General features: G+C 41.6%; 1 protein-coding gene across 1 annotated transcript; it reads right to left on the bottom strand.

Moving 5' to 3' along the window:
* Positions 1–12,839: 12,839 nt before the first annotated feature.
* Positions 12,840–13,814, bottom strand: LOC122706631 (cleavage and polyadenylation specificity factor subunit 5-like). The gene has a single exon (XM_043921980.1). It carries the CDS (start codon positions 13,698–13,700, stop codon positions 13,017–13,019), a length of 684 nt encoding a protein of 227 aa, XP_043777915.1. The 5' UTR covers positions 13,701–13,814; the 3' UTR covers positions 12,840–13,016.
* Between the last annotated feature and the right edge of the window lie 8,016 nt (positions 13,815–21,830).

Below are 21,830 nucleotides of genomic sequence, written 5' to 3'. Positions count from 1 at the left end.
ACTTGTCTCATGCATCCAACCTGGGCTGGTGATCTGTTTTACTATAGATAATATACATGTTTTGATGCTGTTCTCTTGAAACATCCCACCCTCGCCTTCTTCCACAGAGTCCAAAAGTCTGTTCTGTACATCTGTGTCTCTTTTTCTGTTTTGCATATAGGGCTATCATTACCATCTTTCTAAATTCCATATATACGTCACAGGGACTTTGCATCCACTGTTCCCACTGCCTAGAATGCTCTTGTCCAGCTTCCTTGCTCAACCAGTGCCTACTTTTCACTCAGATCTCAAGCCCAGTGTTACTTCTTTGGAGAGAACTTCCATGATCCCCCACACACTAGGGCAGGTCTTTCTGCTGGTATGTGCCATCCAGTAACTTATGCCTTTCCTTTTTATCACAGAATATATTTACAATCTGTATGTGACCCGTGGTTTAATGTTTATTAAATCTCCCCTGCTAGGTTGCTAACTCCCCAAAGAATGGAACCGTGCTTCTCTTGTTCACCTTTGTCTCTCTTATGTTGAGCGCAGTCGCTGGCACAGAGTAGGAGCTCGGTATACATTTGATCATTCATAAGAATAGAACAAAAATTTATGTAGATGTTTCTCACAATTTTATGATAAAAAAAGATCAATATAAAAGCTAAAATACAGAAAATTTACACAATGAAATATGTAGCCTTTATAAAATCATGTTTCTCAAAAAAAAAATCATGTTTCTGAGTAATACTTAATGATACTGGGAGGCATTCATTATATAATGTTAAATTTAAAAATGAATGTGGTGTAAGAGTCCTATTCATTTACTTTTCCACATATTTTTAAAAAGTAGAATTATTAAGTGTAGTTTTGTGTCATGCTTTTCACTTAATACTTAAGCCAATATATCAATATATTATGTATGCATAAGATATAAGCAGAGAAGTAAGTTGAAGACAATGTTACTGGTGATTCATTTTAGTGGACAGAATTTCAGGAGGATTTATTTCTTCCTTAGACTTCCTGTATTTTTCAAATGTGTTGATAATAAGCACATACTTTTTGATAATTAGGAGCCACTGTAATTAAGAACATGGACTTTGGTGTTAGCCTGATCTGAGTTCCAGTTCCAGCTCTGTCTCTGCCTCCTAGTAGCTGAGTGACCTGGGCAACATTCTCCCCTCAGAGGAATACCTAAAACACATAAACCTCTTAGACCTCTTTATGCTATATTAATAACTAGCAGGTCTTAGTATAAATTTTGATCTGATAAAAACATTACTTTTAAAATTTAAAAAACCTTTCTTCTGGAAAGTAAAAAATGGAAATAATACCCATATCTACTTTCAATAGTATTTTCAAAATGAAAAAAAGTTTAAAGTCATACTCAGGACATTGCAAAAATGAAGGATTACTGGACCTGGAGAATCAGCTGTAGGAAGAAAGACCATTGAAATTCAGGAGTTAATTCCTGGGTCACTTTCTAAAAAGTAAAAACAAAACTCTAACGTTGCCAAGCTAAAGAGCGATGAATGAATTCCCATACTAAGTGCAGCTGCTGCAGCAGGGCCGGTCAGATCTGTCCACAAGCAGGTAATGATTTAGCCAAACTGTTGGACTCAGCTTGTGTCAGCAATATAGTGGATAGCTCTACTTGAGAGGCAGACTTACATGACTTCAGTTTCTCCCCGGTAAGTTGACAAATTGGCTCCACAACCAAGTTGATAATTTGTAAGTGATCCAAAATTCGTGCATCTTGTTCTAACTGGAACAGCGTGTAGTCAGGGAGACCAACTTTAGTAGAAGCTATTAGGTTTATCTCTAGTGGAAAGACCCGATTGGAATCCTAGCCCTTCCACTTACCCAATTTTATGGCTTTAGGCTAAAACTTAATGATGCATGAGCCTCATTTTCTCATTCGTAGCTGGGAATGATGGTTCCTACCCTACCAGGAAGCTGTGCAGATAGAAAGAAATGATGTCCATGAGAGACTGGAACAGAACCTGACAACTGACAGGATCAGTGGATTACTTCCCACCTCCCATGGGGACCCAGTCTGTGGGACAGAACCAGACAGCCAGGCCTGTATCTGAGCACAGCTACTGCCGTGAGATATGCGGGCCAGTTCCTTCATGGGGCTCACGTCCAGCTAACTGAGCTGTCTGCCAGGTGCTAGAGGCCTTCAGAGAGCAGACTGACGCAACCCCTGCCTTCGGGAGGCAGCATTGCTAAACAGCCCTTCAACCATTAAAACAGTTCAAACTTGATTGGTTTTAAATAGACAATGATCACATCTGTTTCTTGAGTGATTATACCTCCAACTTTTCTAAATCTAAGCTTAAACCTTGATACATCTTACACACTCACACACACACACACACACATAGACACACAGAGTCCTTGAATCAGAATGATGGTTTTCTCCACCAGTCACAACTTTTACTCAACTTTTTATTTTGAAAATTTCAAACAAATTGCAAACAAAAATTACAAGTAGTACAATGAACACCATATACTACACATTTAGATTCATCAATTGAATTTCCCCATTGCTTTCTCTCTTTTTAATTTTTTATTTCTGGCTGAACCATTTAGAGTTAATTATAGACACTGACAACTTCATCCCAAAATACGTTAGCATGTATTTCCTAAGAACAAGGACATTCCTCCTACATGTAATAAGACTCTCACTCAGGAAATTTAACAGTAATGCACTAGTATAATCTGATACACAGTCCATTATTAAAATATTTTCATTTGTCCCAACAATATCCTTTGTAGGTTTTTTTTCTTTTAATCTAGATTTCAAAAAGAATAAAAAGGTAAAAAGACCACATGTTGCATTTAATTGTCATCCATTCACTCTGAAATCCAAAAACCTTTCCCCTTTGAAGCTAGAACTATTGTTTTCCTCTTAATTTTTATTTATAGCAGTGGGCCTCATGAGTAAACACAGAAAGTTTGTCATCTTCACTTTTGGCCCATGTACTTCTTGAAAAAGTGACTTGTACTGAATATAATCCCACTATTTTTCAGATCTTAGCTTCAAACCATATTGAAATAGAATGATACATGTTAACAGCAGCTATATGATGACAAGCCTGGGTGGAAAAGGAATGGGGCATTCAGCTTGGGGCATGTTCAAGTCAAAGAACTGACAGAACAGGAAGGTGACAAGACCAGCAGGCCATGACTGGAGACAGGAACCTGACTCTCTCCCTAGGGAAGGTGAAGAGAGTCGCAGAGGAGTGAGGGGGAGCCATAGGATGGTGACTTTCCTAGGGGACGGATCATTCTGAACCCTGGAAGACTTCCAGGCCAGAGGAGCAGCAGAGCACACAGGAGACCCAGAAGAACCGGGGCTGGGGAGAGTGGGGGGTGCCTAGGTAATGAGGAAGAAACAGTGAATCCCACCCCTGAGCTGAGCATGGTTTTAAATTCAAGGTGCAAATTAGTTCTCTAGAAGAGGGGCCTTGGGACCCAGACCTATGCCAGCTGGAGTTAGATCAGGTAACCTTCTGGAGGGGAAAGGTAGAGGGCAGGCTAGAGGTGCAAAATCCCAGATCTTCATATCTCCTGAGGCAGAACTCCTACAGGTAAGGAAAACAGGAGAAGGAACCCAGAATAATCATCAGGAAGAGAAGTTTCCGACGAGACCACAAAGGGACAAGTGGGAGGACGAAGGTCAGATCAGTTGGGATGGCCAGGGAACAGTGGAAAGAATCTGTGTCCCTGACAACATTGATCCACTGAGCTAACCAACTCCTAAGCTGCCCCACCTCTGGACTTCTTGCTACGTAAAACAATAAATTTTCATACTATTAAAAATAAGAGGCCACTTTAAATTGATGAATTAAGAAGTTATCTGAAAAGCATATTTGCCAAGAAGTCTTGAGAACCAAGAGAATAAAGATATCAAATAGGTGAACATAGACAGTGACTACAGCAAATCCATTCAGCTTGTTGGCTAGATCTTATGCAAATGATTACCTTGAAACATTATGAAGAACAAACCTGTCAACTCAATGATTTTTAAAGGATTAGAGAGAAAACCAGTAAAGGCAGGTGAAAGGAAAGTCTGCTCTGTAGGCAGTTTTTTAAGACATATAACATACACACAAGTATATATGTGTATGTGCGATGCATATGTATATACACACGTGAGTGTATATAATAACATATATGTACAAAATGTGCCCCCACACAGGAGACACTGCTGAATACAGAAGCATTCCAGATTATTCAAGTGGGGGAAAGCAAGAGAAAGTAGGATACTGACTACTAAATGTTGAAAAGAGATTTGAGGTGCTCTTGCTACCTAACAAGGAAATTTGTGCCAGAATAACTAGAATAAATAGAGCTTCCACAATGCAACAGCTTTAACAAAGTTGCAAAGCCGTATGAGTAATAGAGGAGAGGGAAGTGTCCTGACTCTGTTTCTGCTGTCGAGTTTCTCTACGGTAAACTCTTCTCAGCAGATACTGAATCACCAGGGAGAGGTTATTCAACCCTCTCCGCGTCTAAAATTTAACCCCACTGTACTTCAGTTTCCTGGCACAAACCTTACTTTAAAGTTGTTTGTAGGACCGACCGTGAATGAATTTAACAGACTGTAAATTTAACCCTAAAAATATGTAACCTTATTTCCCCCAATTTAGTGTGAAAATAATCTGTGCTGGACTTGGGAAGAAAGGGAGAAAGGAACATGTTTTCACCCTTTTCACCTTCAAATTAAGAGTGTGATTGTTGACATGGAACATCCACCGTTCATTTAGAAACTGTTGTATTGACTACTTCTTTCCTATTCCTCGGATCTGCTCATCTGAAGGGGTGGTGTTGATGGGGATTCGAACAGCTGCACATTTCCAACATAGTATTCCCCTAAATGGTGTCAAATGACTGGGAATGAAGTTTTGGTGACTGGATGATTTATTCACTTAGTCATCGTTGTTCCGTCAGGGGAAACAATAAGAGGCTTTTGTTTGTGTTTCTGAGTGTAGGGTGTGAGGGATGAAGAGAAGAGAATAGCCATATAATGAAACTTTGGTCCTCTTTCTCCCTCTCTCAAAAGAGGTCTTTATCTTCAAATTACTATAAATATATCATAAAAAGAGAACATATACTGCATTGTGGCCCCTTCTACATTGTTTTTTCATATTTTCCTGGAAAGGTTCTTTTTTTTTCTTATTAAAAATACCACAAAAATACTGCATGAATATGTTCAAATCATAAAATATTCAAACATTACAGAAATAACAGAGTGAAAAACAAAAGTCTCCCTTCACTGCCCTTGCCCAACCCCCTTCTCCCAACAGTCAGCCCCTACAAAAAAAAAAGTTCTTTCTTTCTGTTTTTTAAACCTTTATTACCCTGGTTTGGGGCAGTTTCATAACAACAGATGGTATATTCAGTCAAATTCCAAATTATAAACATCAGGGAAATTCCAAAATATAAACAATCAGGAATCACTGAAAGTGAACCTCCCTGTGAAATATAGTCCCAGCAGTGCCAGGGAAATTCGTGGCAGAGTGGCTGAACACAGACCAGAGTCCGCGAGTGAAAAAGCTCCTGGGGCCAAAAACATCTGGGTTTGCTTCTACCCCTGCCACTAGCTAGCTGGATGTCTTTGAGCATCTTTGGTTCCCCAGCCGTAAGGTAGGCTCAACAATAGGAGTCTGAAATGAAGCGTATGGCCAGGAAACACCTAGCAAGTGCCTGACTTATGCTAGATCTTTGGCAAAAATAGTTTTCCTCCCAATTCCAGAGGAACTTGATGCATCTAAAGCACATGTTGATTTCTGGTGAAATTCTGGTTTCATCTGCATGTTCATGGGGAAATTATAATCCTATTTGTGCACTGCTTATAAAAGGTGAAAAAAGAGCATGCTTTGTTGCCCTGCCAAACTGCTTGGAGTGCATCAGTGTTTTTTTGTTTGTTTTTTTAGCTGTTACAAGTAGAGCTGCTGTGTATAATTGTGCGATAGGTTGCCTGGACACTTTTTCAAAGCTGTTTTCTAAGTGCTAGACGTGTAGTGTTCAGGTCACAGGTGAGCCTTGTTTAGCTGTGGAAAAATCCAGCTAAGTTTCTCTGGCATGTGGGATCTTCCTGGGTAAGGGATCTAACTTGAGTGTCTTGCATTGTCAGGCAGATTCTTTACCACTGAGCCACCAGAGAAGCCCCGCATCAGTGTTTTTATAGGTTAATTAAAGGCTGGCGCAGAAATACATCTGCATTGGACTTAGGTTCAGGCAATGGATGTGGATTCAGGCAAGAATGTTCAGGATTATGAAATCCTGATAATCATGTAGTTATCTCTGGGAATCCTGTGTCATAAAAATAATTCAAAGGCAAATTTGAGTAACTGGGAAACACTGATGCAAGAACATTGGATTTAATTTTAAAAAATTATTTGTGTAATATTAACATGGCTATTTGGGAGTTCATAATTTTTTATTTTCATCTCTCTCTCTCTCTCTCTCACACACACACACACACACAGACGCAAAACTCAGCAGTTATCCAACAGGCAAGCTCATAATAAGGAGAAAAGTAACTTGCAGAAGGTAAAAGATAAGGCTTCTGGCAATTCTGGGGCTTTTTCTGCAGTCTTTGAAGGCTAGAGTGCCCTCTACTGGTTACTTTCTAGAAAGCCAGGCAGCTAATAGTCCACAGAGGACTCAAACTTTTTGGAAACATGTAAATACAATACTAAATCTCTGTATAATTCCTATTGAGTGATCTTTTTTCTAAAGTCTTATCATCTGAAAAAGAGAGAGCAGTGACTTTTTTTGTTCCAGCTTGATTTCTTAATCAGAAATACCATTTTAAGTAAGTGTTAGCCACTCAGTCATGTCCGACTCTTTGTGACCCCATGGACTGTAGCTCTCCAGGCTCCTCTGTTCAAGGCATTCTGCGGGCAAGAATATCAATTTGTCTGTTGGACCCTAAGTTTTAAAGTAATCAGCATTTCAGAAGAAAGATTAAATGTAGTAAAGTGGCCCCCAAATATTTAAAACTAGATTTTACATTAAAAATGTTGTTGTTGGGTATACAGTTTCTAGTATACACTAGTCTCTCTGTACTAACTTTTCAATTTCCTGTAAATCTATGATTATTTCAAAATGAAAAGTCGGGGAAAAAATCTAATGAGTTTACTTTGCAGCTTTAAATCATTTAAGTCTTTTTTGAGCTCGTTGAACTGTAATGGAAAGAAAATAACAAAGACAAAAATTAAAAATGTGCATCAGTTGAAATTTTGACTTTTCTGTTCTTTTTCTTGCCCTACTCTCCTTTTCTTGCTCTCCTCTTCCTGGCTACTGGCCAGGAAGGGTGGCCAGAAGCCTTTCCCTTTAATCCCTGAGGAACCTGCAAGAGGAATCTAGCCAGAACAGGTATGTGCATGCTCGTCAGTCAGAGCAAACCATAATGCCAATGTGAACTAGCTTACTGCTTTTCATTCATGTATTTAAAAGCAGAATTCTTAGCTTCTAATGCAGTGTGACCCAGAATTCATCCACTTTTCGTCCATGCATTCACTTATTCCACAGTTACTGAGCACCTATTATGTACTGCACACTACCTATATGTCATGAATATATGTCACTTCTACCAAATAGGGGTCTAAAATTTAGTCACATTCCTTTTAACATCAAAACAACACACAAACAAACGCACATGCCCGTCTCTGGAAAACCCTTTCTTTCTTCCCTCCGCAAAATTCCTCTGTGTTACAAATTCATGTGAACACCAGAGGGCTAAAACTCATGCTGGGACCCAGTCCTGCACTTTACTTGCCTACTGGTCTCTACTGGGAGTGTGGGTGTGGGAAATCAGATTTGGACAGCTTCCACCACCCTGGAAGCATTGCCTGATTGTCCTCCACCACAGATACCTGCAATGGGTCCTAAAAGAGGGCGGGGGATGTTTGTCCCCACCCAGTGTTATTGCACACAGATAGGACTTCCATTGTGACAGAAAGGGTGCCGCACTCTTTGTTCATCCCTCAGTTGTGTCCGACTCTGTGACTCCATGGACTGTAGCCATCCAGGTTCCTCTGTCCCTGAAATTTCCCAGGCAAGAATACTGAAGTGGGTTGCCGTTTCCTTTTCTAGGAGATCTTCCCGACCCAGGGATCGAACCTGGGTCTCCTGCATTGGCAGGCAGATTCTTTACCACCAAGCCACTAGGGAAGTCTGTTACTGTACACAGAGGGCAGAAATCCCAAACTGCTCTTTAAACACACACACGCACACACATCAAAGCCCACTTTCCCCTAGAGGACTGGCAGCAGGAATACCCAGTTTTGCATCCATGACCTGAGAAATCTCCAGAGCAAAGTAGCCTGTCCTTGACCTGGACTCCTCAGTCACATCCTTGGTTATCTCGTTCCACATAAAGCTTACAGCACAGCTGCCCTGGTTGGAGCAGGGGTGGGGCTCTGTCTCTATCTACCTATTTTTCCTTTGCATCTCTCCCCTCCCAAGCTAGTGGACATTGAGGTACCTCTGTGAAGCTGTGGGGTTTTGTGAAATGCAAATTGAAAACTGCCAATCTATTAAAAACTCTTACTTTATTGAAAAATGAGGCCCAGAAGTGTTGTAAACTGCTGATCTGGACCTCACACTGAGATCTCCTCATTTCAAACCTCTTGCTCTTCCTGTTGCTTTGTGTTTTTCTCTTTTATCTCTACGAAGCTTTATTTGTCCTAAGCCCCATTCCATCTGAGCTCAGCCTTAGGTGGTTATACATTGAAAAGCAATCTCATAATTTATAATTGGATGTCTATAGCCAATAATAGCTTGGTAAATTGCTCCTATCAAGGAGTATCTGTCAAAGTCCCAGGAGGAAACAGATGGCACACTCAAATTAGGATAATTCAGGGTGGGTTTAATAAAGGTGCATGTAGTGTGTAAGGAGAGAAAAGTGCATGTAGTATTCCCAAGGGTATTCCCACCCCTACTCCCAGAAGGATGCAGGGAGTGAACGGATTCTCTAGAGACACATGGAGCTTGCCAGAAGAGGAGCTGTGACCTTTGGTCATGGGACCCAAGCTGCCCAAGGTGACCTTTCAGGCTTGACGTTGGGCAGTTATAACAGCACCTCCTGGGCCTAAGAGTGGGCTCTTAACTTCCACTTGGAAATGAATTGTCAGAGGAGACACAAGTGCTGACGAAGCAAGAGACTCTTTTGGAAAGAGGTGCCCAGGTGGAGAATAGTAAGGTAAGGGAACCCAGGAGAACTGCTCTGCCACGTGGCTCTAAGTCTCAGGTTTAATGGTCATTTGGTTAGTTTCCAGTTGTCTCTGGCCAATCATTCTGACTCAGGGTCCTTCCTGGTGGCACGTGGATCGCTCAGCCAAGCTGGACTCCAGCAAAAAGGATTCTGGGAGGTTGGTAGGACATGAGGGCTGGAGTCTCCTCTCTGGTTTTGACCTTTCCATAACTCCAAGACCTCCTGTTGTAAGATAACTCATGTGAGAGTCTGGTTCCTGTGGTGCTGGCCAGGGCAGGTGGTTTCAGCAGTGGTTCCCCGAACAGCTCCACTGTCCTCGCTTCCTCTGATCTTTCCCAGGGATCGTCATTGGTTAAACCCAACTAGAAGTCAAAGGCACTGAACTAGTCTGTAGGGATCAGCCACCCTATACAGCAGGCCAAAGGTGGGTGGAGAGTGAACCTAGGGGCAGTGGAAAATCTTTTCCTACAAGGTGCTGAAATAAAATTCACATTTTATGGCAAGACAAGAAAAATTTTAATTTAAATTTTTAAATTAAAATTTTTCTTTGCCTGTTTGGGCCGCCGGCCTCTCCTTCAGTGCATGTTGTGCATCTGCTTTAACCAGTTCTCTTTAGGAGATAAAATTTCTTCTTAATGTCATAAAGGCTCATAGCTCCTTAGGAGATAACCTTCCTTCTTAATCTTGTAAGAGGCCAAGAGCCATGTGTAAATCTGGGTTGTGTAAACTGTCAATTGACTATAGCTCTTTGTCTTAAAGACTTATATCACTGTACTTCGACCTCTAAAGAAGGAAATAGTCCTCGGAGCTTTCTGAAAGACTGTTTCCCAGGTTATAATCCTCAGGTTGGAAGCAATACAATCTTCCATCTCTTTCTTAGATCTGCTATTGATTAATTACTAAATTGTATGTGACCTTTTTCGTTTGACAAAGGTCACATACAATTTAGTAAGGGACTCTTGGAGTCATCTAATGATGATTCACTGTGATGTTGTCATTCATACTCAGAAATATATATTTGGTCTTATCCTTGTTTCTAGCACAGAGCTCCTAAAACCCTTGGAATTTCCCAAGTGAAGAGAATGGCCAAGGTGTCTTTTGTGATGGAGTGGTGACTTTGAGGCTGCACCTCAGATTGAGGGCAGTAGGCCAAGAGAGCCAACCAAGTAATAAGAGGATTGGAACTTTCAGTCCCATGCCTCCATTTCCAGGGAGCAGAGGAGAGCTAGAGGTTGATCAGTCACCAGTGGCCAATGATTTAATCAATCATGCCTATGTAATGAAGCTTCCGTAAAAACCCAAAAGGATGGGATTTGGAGACCTTCTACATTGGTGAACCATAATGTTTTCCCATGCCACTGTGCTGGGCCCCAAACTCCATGGGGACAGAAACTCCTTTGTTTGGGACCTCCCCCTATATATCTCTATTATCTGGCTGTTGATTCCAATCCTTTAATATCCTTTGTAATAAACCAGTAAGCCAGTGAGTAAACTGGTTTATGAGTTCCCCAAGTCACTCTAGAAAATTAATTGCACCCCAGGAGGGAGTCATGGAAACCTCTAATTTCTAGCTGTTGGGTCAGAAGCACAGGTAACTACCTGGACTTGTGATTGGCATCTGAAGTAGAGGCAGTCTTGCAGGGCTGAGCCCTCAATCTGTGGGATCTGATGCTGTTTGGGCAGATAGTGTCAGAATTGAGTTGAATTGTAGGACACTCAGCTGGTGTCAGAAATTTGCTTAGTGTGGGGAAAAAAGCCACCCATCAGAGTTAGTGCTAGAATCATGCTTATCTAGTAATGGGATCCTGGAATATGGAAAAACAAAGGAAAAGCAGTCTCTGGAAGGAAGTTTTCCAAGTGCCCTGAACTCTTACTACACAACCTATCCTGGAATGAACCTTACTGTGATCTGTGCTTTATATTTCTTTGAAATGATTCAAACACAGGGATTTTTTTTTTTTTTTGGCCGCACCCACAGCTAGCAGGAACTTAGTTCTCTGGCCAGAGATCGAACCCAGGGCCATGGCAATGAAAGTGCCGAGTCTTAACCACTGGACCGCCAGGGAATTCCCCACAGGGAGTTTAAAAGATTTTTAAATTTTTATTCAATTAGAGTTGATTTACAATGTTGTATTAATCTCTGCTATATAGCAAAGTGACTCATATATATATATATACACACACACATTTATATATATATTCTTTTTCATATTATTTTCCATTATGGTTATCACAAGATACTGAATATAGTTGCCTGTGCTAGATAGTAGGACTTGTTTATCCATTCTGCATATAATAGTTTGCATCTGCTAATCCCAAACTCCCAACCCATCCCTCTCCTGCCCCACCTTCCCCTTGGCAACTACAAATCTGTTCTCTAAGTCTGTGAATCTGTTTCTGTTTCATAGATAAGTTCATTTGTGTCGTATTTTAGATTCCACATATAAGTGATATCATATGGTATCTCTTTCTGACTGACTTCACTTAGTATGATAATCTCTAGGTCCATCCGTGTTGCTGCAGATGGCATTATTTCATCCTTTCTATGGCTGAGTAGTATTCCATTGTATATATGTATACCACAGCTTCTTTTGCATTCATTCTGTCAGTGAACATTTCAGTGTTTCCATGTCTTGGTTATTGTGACGAGCGCTGCTATGAACATAAAGGTATCTTTTTAAATTATATGCCCAGGAGTAGGATCGCTGGATCACATGACAATTCTGTTTTTAGCTTTTTGAAGAACCTCCATACTATTTTCCATAGTGACAGCACCAGCTTACATTTCTACCAACAGTGTAGGAAGGGTCCCTTTTCTCCACACCCTCTCCAGCATTTGTTCTTTGGAGACTTTTTAATGATGGCTATTCTGACCAGTGTGAGGTGGTATCTCACTGGAGTTTTGAATTTGCTTTTCTCTAATGATTAACAATGTTGAGCATCTTTTCATGTGTCTGTTGACCATCTGTATGTCTTCTTTGAAGAAATGTCTATTTAGATCTCCTGCCCATTTTTCGATTGGGTTGCTTTTGTGTTTGTTTGTTTTTTAATTGATTTGCATGAGCTCAAATGGATGCTTCCCTAGTGGTTCAGATAGTAAAGAATCCGCCTGCAATGCAGGAGACACAGGTTCAATCCCTGAGTCATGAAGATCCCCTGGAGAAGGGAATGGCAACCCACTCCAGTACTCTTGCCTGGAGAACTCCATGGACAGAGGAGTTTGGCAGGCTACAGTTCTTGGGGTCACAAAAAGTCAGAGACAACTGAGCGACTGACACATTCACTTTTCTTTTCATGAGCTCAATCATGGTTTTTAAGCATAAGTGTTATGTTTCTTCGGTTCACAGAGGTAGCTGGGAAATCCCTAACAGTACCACTTGAGCAAAGAGAGTCTTGTTTAGGGTCAAAGCCACAACAGGTCAAGAGGGGAGCCTGAAGTAAATGGAAAGAATTACTGAACTACAGATAAATGTTTGTTCAAAGTAAAAACTAGTTATTCCCAAAAGATTTCTCCAAAGTTAAAAAGAAAGCCTTTAAAAAAAAAAAAAAAACTTTAGGAGATTAATGTCCCTGTTTTTTCTTGGCTAATTTCTTTTCTTTCTTTCTTTCTTTCTTTTTTTTTTTTTTTTACAGCACAATCTAGCTTTTCATATTAACTTTACTGTTCAGACAGTAGAAAGTAGGTGGTAATTTCAGGACTGGGAAAGAGAGAACACCAAAAAAGCTCTTCCTGGACGTTTATTCTATGCTGTGTATAGCTGTGCTCACAGAGACAGCTTCTCTTACTTCTCTGCTGTGCAACCATTCAGTTGTATATAAAACTGACCCTGCTCAAAAGCTGGGGGAGACTAGAAATGATGGGTCCACATCCAGGTGCATTGTTACACAGTTCAAACAGTGGTGCAGCTACCAGCATGTAATTTTTAGGGACTGCAAGCAAGGCTTTCTCTTGAAGCTGAACCAAAAACAACTTCTTATGTTCCTTAGGTTTTGTAATATGTACAGGAGTATATGGATACTGAGGAGGTTCAAAATTTGGTCTCCACCAGTTGCCAATGCAGTTATCAAAGACCCAGTCTTGCAGGACTCCACCTTGATGACCCGATATCTCTGTCATTAGGCGTTGTAGTCCTTCAACTTCATCTTCTCCTGGGTTAAGCCCACCACCAGGTAATTTGAAGAAAGTTGTTCCCAGTTGTAGTAGTAACACATGGGGTAACCCGTGCTCATGGATAATCAAAACCGGTTCTACAGCCCTCCTCATGCCAATTTTATCAAATTCCTTCCTCATGTGCTGAAATCTGGCTGCAACAGAGCTGGCCTTCTCATAGAGGGGCTCTTTTGTACCAAAAAGGGAATGGATAAGAGGGTACAGGTTGATGGTGCGCTCCAGGGTGAGGGGCTTGGCCTGCTGGATGTACTTGTTGCTGAACTGGGTGACTCCCCGGGGCCAGCCGTTCTGTGAGCGATTGGGAGGCACCACGGCCATGCTGGCGAGCTTGGGCACTGGCGGCACTCAGCGGCCGCCCACCATTAACAAGAGAACATGGAAGGAGGCCTTGGCTAATTTCTTAATGGGCATATGTGTAAGTTTGAATTTAAAGTAAGTCAGTTTACTATTTAAACTAGATTACATCATTGATGTCTTAAAAATATTTAGTAACTTAAAAGAACATTTGAAATGAAGACTACATTTTTAGTGTTTCTTAAATAGAAAAATGCTGATGTAAGAAAAACCTTGAAGAACAAAATATGTTAAAGAACACTTAGTTTAAGGAAAATACTCACATACCCACCCCCAAGTTATGGGAAGATATTTCTGTCTAGTACTTACTATAAATCCACAAAGTGCAACTAGGTTAATACATTTATCTTAGATAAGAGTGAGACCTTCAAAAGGAGATTTCTGAGCTGAGATGGAGAAATAGCATGGGACTGACTCTTTCTTCAGCAAATAGTCAAAGCTGGGGAATCTATACATTTGGCAAGATTCTAGAAGGAAAAAAAAAACTCAGAAATCATTTTAGTCTCTATCTTTCCTATCATAGCCCATCAGTCTCTTAACCTGGAGGCAGTTCTATCTTTTATAAACACTTCTTGATCCTGATGACAAATAGAAATCATAATGGAGTCATCACAGTTCAGGCATACAAAAATGGAGTCAGGGAGCCATTTAGGATCTAGTCTCTAGCAGTCTCTGCATCAGTGAGAACCTGAATTTTACTGAACTATACCAGACCCAAGGACACCACCTGCCAGCTGCAACCTTATGGTCTCAGAGTCTCCCTTTGCAACTGTGTGACCATTTCAGACCCCAACTAGTCCTTACTTAATAAGCACCCTGACTTCTTGGCAGTTCTAATTACAATTCTTGATAAAGAGCTGATTTAACTGACTCTAACCTTACAGTTTTTGCCTTTATAAGCCTCCCCCATGTTGTAGTATGGTGGAACACAATTCAAGTTCTTCTAGAACCTGTGTCTCCCCAGCAGCAGTCCTCACAAACCCCATATAAGCACTTTTTATTTCAATCAAGTCTCTGCTTCTGAAGTTTTCTCTAACCTCCTGCTTGCTCACCACATGGTCTCAGTCCCTACTTCCTCACCCCTGGACGGTATGATCCCTTCCTCAGCAGTGTCTGACCTTTAGTTTCTCAGTGTCCACCCCCTTCATCCAACTTCTACCTCGAAGGCAGAATTATTTCTAGATGCATGTCTGACCATTTACTGCTCCACTTAGTAACCTTCAATGACTTAACCTCACATCAATACATTCTGTATCTGTAATGAGTTATCCTAAAATGTAGTGGCTTCAAACAACAGTAATCATATATGGGTCGGGAATTTGGGAAGGGCTTGACTAGGAAATTCTTGCTTGGAATCTTTCATGAGGATACAATCAGATTTTGCCTGAGGCTGCTGTTATCAGCGGCAAGGATCTCTAGGAGCCCTCTTGGAAACTGGCTAATACAGATACCTAGGATAACCTCTAATCTTAAAGTGTCCTTCAAGGCCATTTACTCTTTATCATCAGGAACAAGAACCTGCCCTGTGGCTCAGACAGTAGTGAATCTGCCTGCAGTGCAGGAGACCTGGGTTCGATCCCTGGGTCAGGACACCTAGAGGAAGGAATGGTTACCCACTCCAGTATTCTTGCCTGGAGAATTCCAGGGACAGAGGAGCCTGGCAGACTATAGTCCATATACAGTCGCAAAGAGTTGGACACGACTGAGTGACTAACACTTTCACTTTCATGTCCTAGTACATCTTCAAGTTTGCTATTTCAGAAGTAGTGGGTAGGGACTTCCCTGGCGCTCCAGTGGTTAAGACTGCCCTCCAGTGCGGAGGGTGCAGGTTCAATCCCTAGTCAGGGGGCTAAGATCCTACAGGCCTTGCCACCAAAAAAGCCAAAACATAAAACAGAATAATGTAACGAATTCAATAAATGCTTTAAAACTGAGGGAAAAAAGAGATAAGGGGTAGTTTTTCATTCATTTACTCCTTCTTGTTGTTCAATCGCTATGTCATGTCCAACTCTTTGTGACCCCATGGACTGTGGCATACCAGGCTTCCCTGTCCTTCACTATCTCTTGGAGTTTGTTCAAATTCATGTCCACTGAGTCAGTGATGCCATCCAGCCATCTCATCCTCTATCTCCCCCTTCTCCATTTTTCCCAGCATCAGGGTCTTTTAAAGTTGGTTGAGTCAGCTCTCTGTGTCAGGTGGCCAGAGTATTGGAGCTTCAGCATCAGTCCTTCCAATGAATGTTCAGGGTTGATTTCCTTTAGGGTTGACTAGTTTTCGTCCAAGGAGCAAGTGTCTTTTAATTCCGTGGCTGCAGTCCCTGCATTTACTCCTAAGGCCAGTAAGTAGGGATGAGGGTTCTACTTCAATTGGCTCACTTATTTTAATATTCTTGAGGAAGCAAGGGTGAATACCACTTTAAAAAAATATTCTTTTGTTATTTATTTATGTACTGGCCAATACAGAATTATCTCAAAATCATGTATATAAAACAGTATACATTAGGTATGTATATTTAAAGCAACATAACATACTTAATGTGCTGTTAGTCTTTCAGTCATGGTTGACTCTTTATGACCCTATGGACTATAGCCCACAAGGCTCCTCTATCCATGGAATTAATTCTCTAGGCAAGAATACTGGAGTGAGTTGCCATTCCCTTCTCCAGGGCTAGGGATCGAACCCAGGTCTTCTGCATTGCAGACAGATTCTTTACCATCTGAGCCAAGAGGGAAGCCCCTACCTACTTAATACCTAAAGTTTAATATATTTGATAACTGAAGTATAGCAGAGTCAATGTTTAAATACAAAGTTCAGTTAATAAAATTAAATGTGCCCAATATTTCTCATCTGCTCTCTCTTCCTAAGATGAGACAGGCACAGAACTCTTCTTTATTTTCTCCTATAGCACCTCCCAGCCCAATTCTTAGCATGAAGTGGATAGTCATGAAGTATTTGTTGGATTAGGTTGAATAGTACCAGGAATAAGTAACACCCCAGCCTTCTCTTTGCAGTTCCTTCTGAATTTCTGCAGAGCAGGAGACAGTATTGTATTCCAGGCTCTATGCTGAGCACTTTACATGTGTTATTTCATTCAGTCTTCACACCTATCAGGATGGTGGTACTTTATTTTAGCTGTTCTGCAGATGAGAAAACTAGATTTAGAGAAGTTGTTCTCTGTTATTCATAGCCTCACCAAATTCTTTATATTCTGTAGTTTGAGTCAAGAAAAAGACTATTCGATTAACATTATGCCTCGTTTTGAATGTACTGATTGTTTCATTTCTATCTGAAAGCTTACTTTGCATGTATTGAGCAATACTATTATTGAAATAACTTTTTCTTCAGGATATAGAGGAATGTGCTATGCAAGACCTACACAGAAAGGAGTATCCTTACTTCTAAGATACAGTTTTATTGTTCTCATTTTAAAGTTCTGAAATCAGGATGGATGTAACCTAATGCTGGTGTGAACATCTAATGCACTGCCTTTTTTCTTTCTCCCAATGCTCTTGGTGCACCTTAAAATTGCAGAAATACACTATGTCAATGACATGGCCCGTGCCTCTGCTTCTTCTTGGTCTGTTAAAGAATGTGATGACAATACATATGCTTCATAAAGCTGGGCTGACATCCTCTTGTCTTCCAGGAACTTGCTGGCTTTCTGCCAGACTTATACATTTACAGAATGCATCTGCAGAGATCAGCATTTTTAATTTTGAGAGCTTAAAGCGCTTTAGAGACTCTGGTTTCTATTCTGTGGTATACAGGGGTATAATATACAACCTCTTATATGTCAAAGAAAGCACTATTGATTTTCCTGGAAAAGACCATTTTTCTCCTCATGTGATAACTTGTATTTACTTAAGGGCTATTGTCATTATCACCATCATCATGATGTACAGGTAGTGACAGAAAAAAGTCAACACCCCAGGGTTCCTTTTGGAGTTCTAATTGTTAAAATTGAGCACATTTTAAAATTAATTATGAAGATGAAACCTTTGGGAATAACTTGGATGGCCTGGAGCCTGTAAAGAAAGAGCTAACCTGCTCTGTAAGAAATGAATGAGAATTTGAGGGATTGAGGACCAGTAAGTAAGGGAAAGATGGGGACTAAAGCAAGATGAAGGGAAACCAATGCTGAAATTTGGCCCACTTTCTGTTGTTGTGCTGAATATTGCCAAGGCTGCTGAAGAAGGGCTGCCTTTTTAAAAAAATGTTTGCTAAAGTGTCGTATGGGTCAACAGTGACCCCAAGAGGGACCCAGCACAACTTGGATGGAACAGGCATGGGATGAACTTGCCATAAGAAAAAATGGACCAGGGATTTTTAAGTTCAGAAACGTTAAAATCCTCTTTAGGTCATTCTGCCCTGGAACATCATCTCCTCCATGGTTCTCTTCCTTTGATAATGCGTGCTTACATATAGCATGGATGAGTGATGTTTCAGGGTGAAGAAATTGGGGGACAAGATGGGGGAAAAGGAGAAGAAACCCTGAGTAGAAGGGCTGTAGTGTTGCTGGAAGGAAGACTGAACCAAAGGACACCGAGAGAAGGCTAAGCCCCAGAGTATCCTCAGAGACACGGGGGATGGGAGTTTGAACCAAACCTCATTTGAATTACAAAGGGCTTGGGAACATCCATGGAGCTGACATTTATATTACACAGATGTAAATATCATTTAAAAGCATTTGAGTTTTCAACAAACGGTGCTTGAACAACTAGACATCCACATGCAAAAAAAAAAATTAGACACAGAACTTATACCCTTCAAACATAAAAAAAACCCTCAAAATGGATCGTAAGTTAAATATAAAATGCAAACCCATAAAACTCCTAGAGGAAAACATACGTTAGTTAGTCATTGTTATCTAGTAAACCACTCCAAAATCTTTTGCCTTAAAACGACAGTTTCTCATTATAAACACAGATTTGTGGGTCAGCTGGGGTTTGGCTGATCTGGACAAGCTCAGGGCAGTGCAAGCTCATGAGAGTGGCAGAGACATATGAGTGCAAGTGGAAGCACAAGCAATGTCTTAGTAAGGCCTAGGCACACAGTCAGTCACTCCCACTCACATGTTATGGACCAAACCAAGTCCCATGGTCAGGGGGCCAGGAAGTTCAAAGAACCACAGTAAAAGTGTGGACCTGTGGGAGGACAGCAGAGTAAAAAGCAGAGGTATTACATTGCCGACAAAGACCTGTCTAGTCAAAGCTATGGTTTTTCCTGTAGTCGTGTATGAATGTGAGAGTTGGACTATAAAGAAAGCTGAGTGCTGAAGAATTGATGCTTTTGAACTGTGGTGTTGGAGAAGACTCTTGAGAGTCCCTTGGACTGCAAGATCAAGCCAGTCAATTCTAAAGGAAATCAATGCTGAATATTCATTGCAAGGACTGATGTTGAAGCTGAAACTCCAATACTTGGGCCACCTGATGCAAAGAACTGATGCATTGGAAAAGACCCTGATGCTGGGAAAGACTGAAGGCAGGAGAAGTAGACGACAGGGGATGAGATGGTTGGATGGCATCACCGACTCGATGGGCACGAGTTTGAGTAAACTCTGGGAGTTGGACAGGGAGGCCTGGCATGCTGCAGTCCATGGGGTCGCAAAGAGTTGGACACGACTGAGTGACTGAACTGAACTGAGAGTTTTCTCCCTTATTTCACAGTCTATCTTGTGTGGTAGGCGGGGAAACTCTTACTATCCAGTCATCCAGCAAACCAGCCTCCTGTTGTGTGGTTCGTTCATCTCTTTGGGCTTTATCATTCTCTCCTCTTAGCTCAAAGACATGGAAAGAGAGACAAAGGGTATAGGATCACTGTGGTAGGCTGAGTAATGGCCCTCAAGGATGTCCACATTCTCTTCTCTAGTATCTGTGAATGTTATCTTACACTGCAAAAGAGACTTTACAGATACAGTAAAGCTTTTAAATTGGGGAAATTATCCTGGATTATCTGCTGCGGCTGCTGCTACTAAGTCACTTCAGTTGTGTCCGACTCTGTGCGACCCCATAGACGGCAGCCCACCAGGCTCCTCTGTCCCTGGGATTCTCCAGGCAAGAATAGTGGAGTGGGTTGCCATTTCCTTCTCCAATGCATGCATGCATGCCAAGTTGCTTCATTGTGTCCGACTCTGGGACCCTATGGACAGCAGCTTGCCAGGCTCCTCTGTCCACGGGATTCTCTAGGCAAGAACACTGGAGTGGGTGGCCATTTCCTTCTCCCACTGGATTATCTGGGTGCACCCTAAGTGTAACCACTCAGCAGCAGCAGCAGCAGGGTCCTCATTTTAGAGGGAGGCAAGAAGGTCAAAGGAGAAAGAAGTAAGTAGATGTAAAGATCAGAGATTTCAGAGTGATATAAGGAAGAGATCAAGAGTCAAAGAATGAAAAAAAAAAAAAGAGTCAAGGAATGCAGTGGGTGGCCTCCAGGAGCTAAAAAGGCAAGGAGATGGATTCCCCACTAGAACCTCCAGAATAAACGAGTCCTGCTAACACCCTGACTTTAGCTAGTAAAACTGATTTGGGAGGAATGGCCTCTAGAAATGAGAATAAATTTTTATTGTGTCAAGTGACTTAGTTTGTGGTAACTTGTTGCAGAAGTAATAGAAAAATGATATAATTGCATAAGAGGTTTTTCAGGGGCGGACATATGCACAGCATTTTCACTCACAGCTCATTCAACTTAGTCACACAGTCACTCCTATGTTGATGGGGTCCCCAGAATGTAACCTCCTCGAATGGCTGGGAAAAAAAGAGGGTTTGGTGAATATCTGGCCAGTCTCTTCCACAGCCTTTCATGAAAGCTTCCAAACCATGGAACCAGCCAGTCAAACTGAATATCTTTTAGTGCCTAAAGAGTACCACATTTCTGCCTCACATCAGACCATTACAGTGACTGCAGCCTCAGTCTCGCAGTGAATCCTATCAGGGGTGATGGTGGTTTTCTCCTGAATTTCTGGGAGCCTCCCATACCAAGTTTATACATCTCCATTCAGTTAAATACAAGAGGGCAAAAGAAATACCTTTAATGATTCAGAAATTAGTGTGTGTTTCCAAGATGCCTTTAAAATGATGATAAACATGTTCTGACTTTCCTTTTTAGAAACTGCCAGCAAGGCAAAGGAAATTGTGTAAATAGCAAGGTCAGAGAAGTGACTAAAAATGTGGTTGTAGAACATACAAGAGTCAATAACTCAGTACCTTTTCTGAGTCAGCGAGCAGAAAGAAAACTCAAGAGGTCGTTTGGCCCAACTCTCTGCTTCCGAGGAGGCCCAGATAGAAGTCGTGCCAGAAAGATTGCAGGTGGAGACAGAAAGGTATCGTGTGTTCTGCTCCAGGATCTTTAAGCACGGAGAAGGTTGTATAGAACTTCTCAAGGTATTGTCTGAATCCTCATAGCTGACATACGCAATGCCAACATCTGCTAGGTGCCTTGCCCATGGAAGACTTGCCGGCACCCAACTCAGCTGTCTTCTGACTTTGAGGAAGGGCTGAGGGGTGGGGAAACTCTGGGCCTCAATCATATCCCCAAAGAAAAAAAACTCATGACTTCTCTCTGCCTGGTGGGGCTGAACTGCTAGATTAACAAGGGGGCAGCCCTCTCAGCCCTAAAACTGAGCAAGAACATCTCCCTACATTAGCGTATGCCCCATGCATCTGATGCCCCATTCTTTCCAGACCTAAAGTCAGAAGAGAGGAAATCAAGACCCCCTGTGACTGTCCATGCCCTCTTCTCCTCTCGACTCCTTTTCTCTCCATCAAGGCTAAAAGGAACTGGTGATACTCTCTCCCTCTCCATTCCAGCCCCATGGCAAAGTCTTAGAACAGGCAAGCATATTGTCAGGGAATTCCCTGGTGGTCCAGTGGTTAAGACTCTGAGTTTCCACTGCAGGGAGCAGGAGTTCGATCTCTGGGCATGGAACTAAGATCTCACCCGCTGTGCAGCCATAAAATTAAAATATGTATATATCTGGTTTCAGCTGTTGTGGGCACTGTATGTTATAACTACTTCCTCCAGCTGAGTGTCCTGCAAACGAAAGCAAGGGCCCACTCTTTCTTGCCCCGGGGCAGTCACCCTCTAGACTCAGGTCAGAG

The sequence above is a fragment of the Cervus elaphus genome, chromosome 13 (genome assembly GCF_910594005.1).
Source record: "Cervus elaphus chromosome 13, mCerEla1.1, whole genome shotgun sequence".
Taxonomy (NCBI): Eukaryota; Metazoa; Chordata; class Mammalia; order Artiodactyla; family Cervidae; genus Cervus; species Cervus elaphus.
This window is presented reverse-complemented; position numbering and strand designations above follow the sequence as displayed.

Excerpts from the sequence above, each read along its gene's own strand:
- LOC122706631 (XM_043921980.1), bottom strand. The coding sequence starts at position 13,700 with ATGGCCGTGGTGCCTCCCAATCGCTCACAGAACGGCTGGCCCCGGGGA.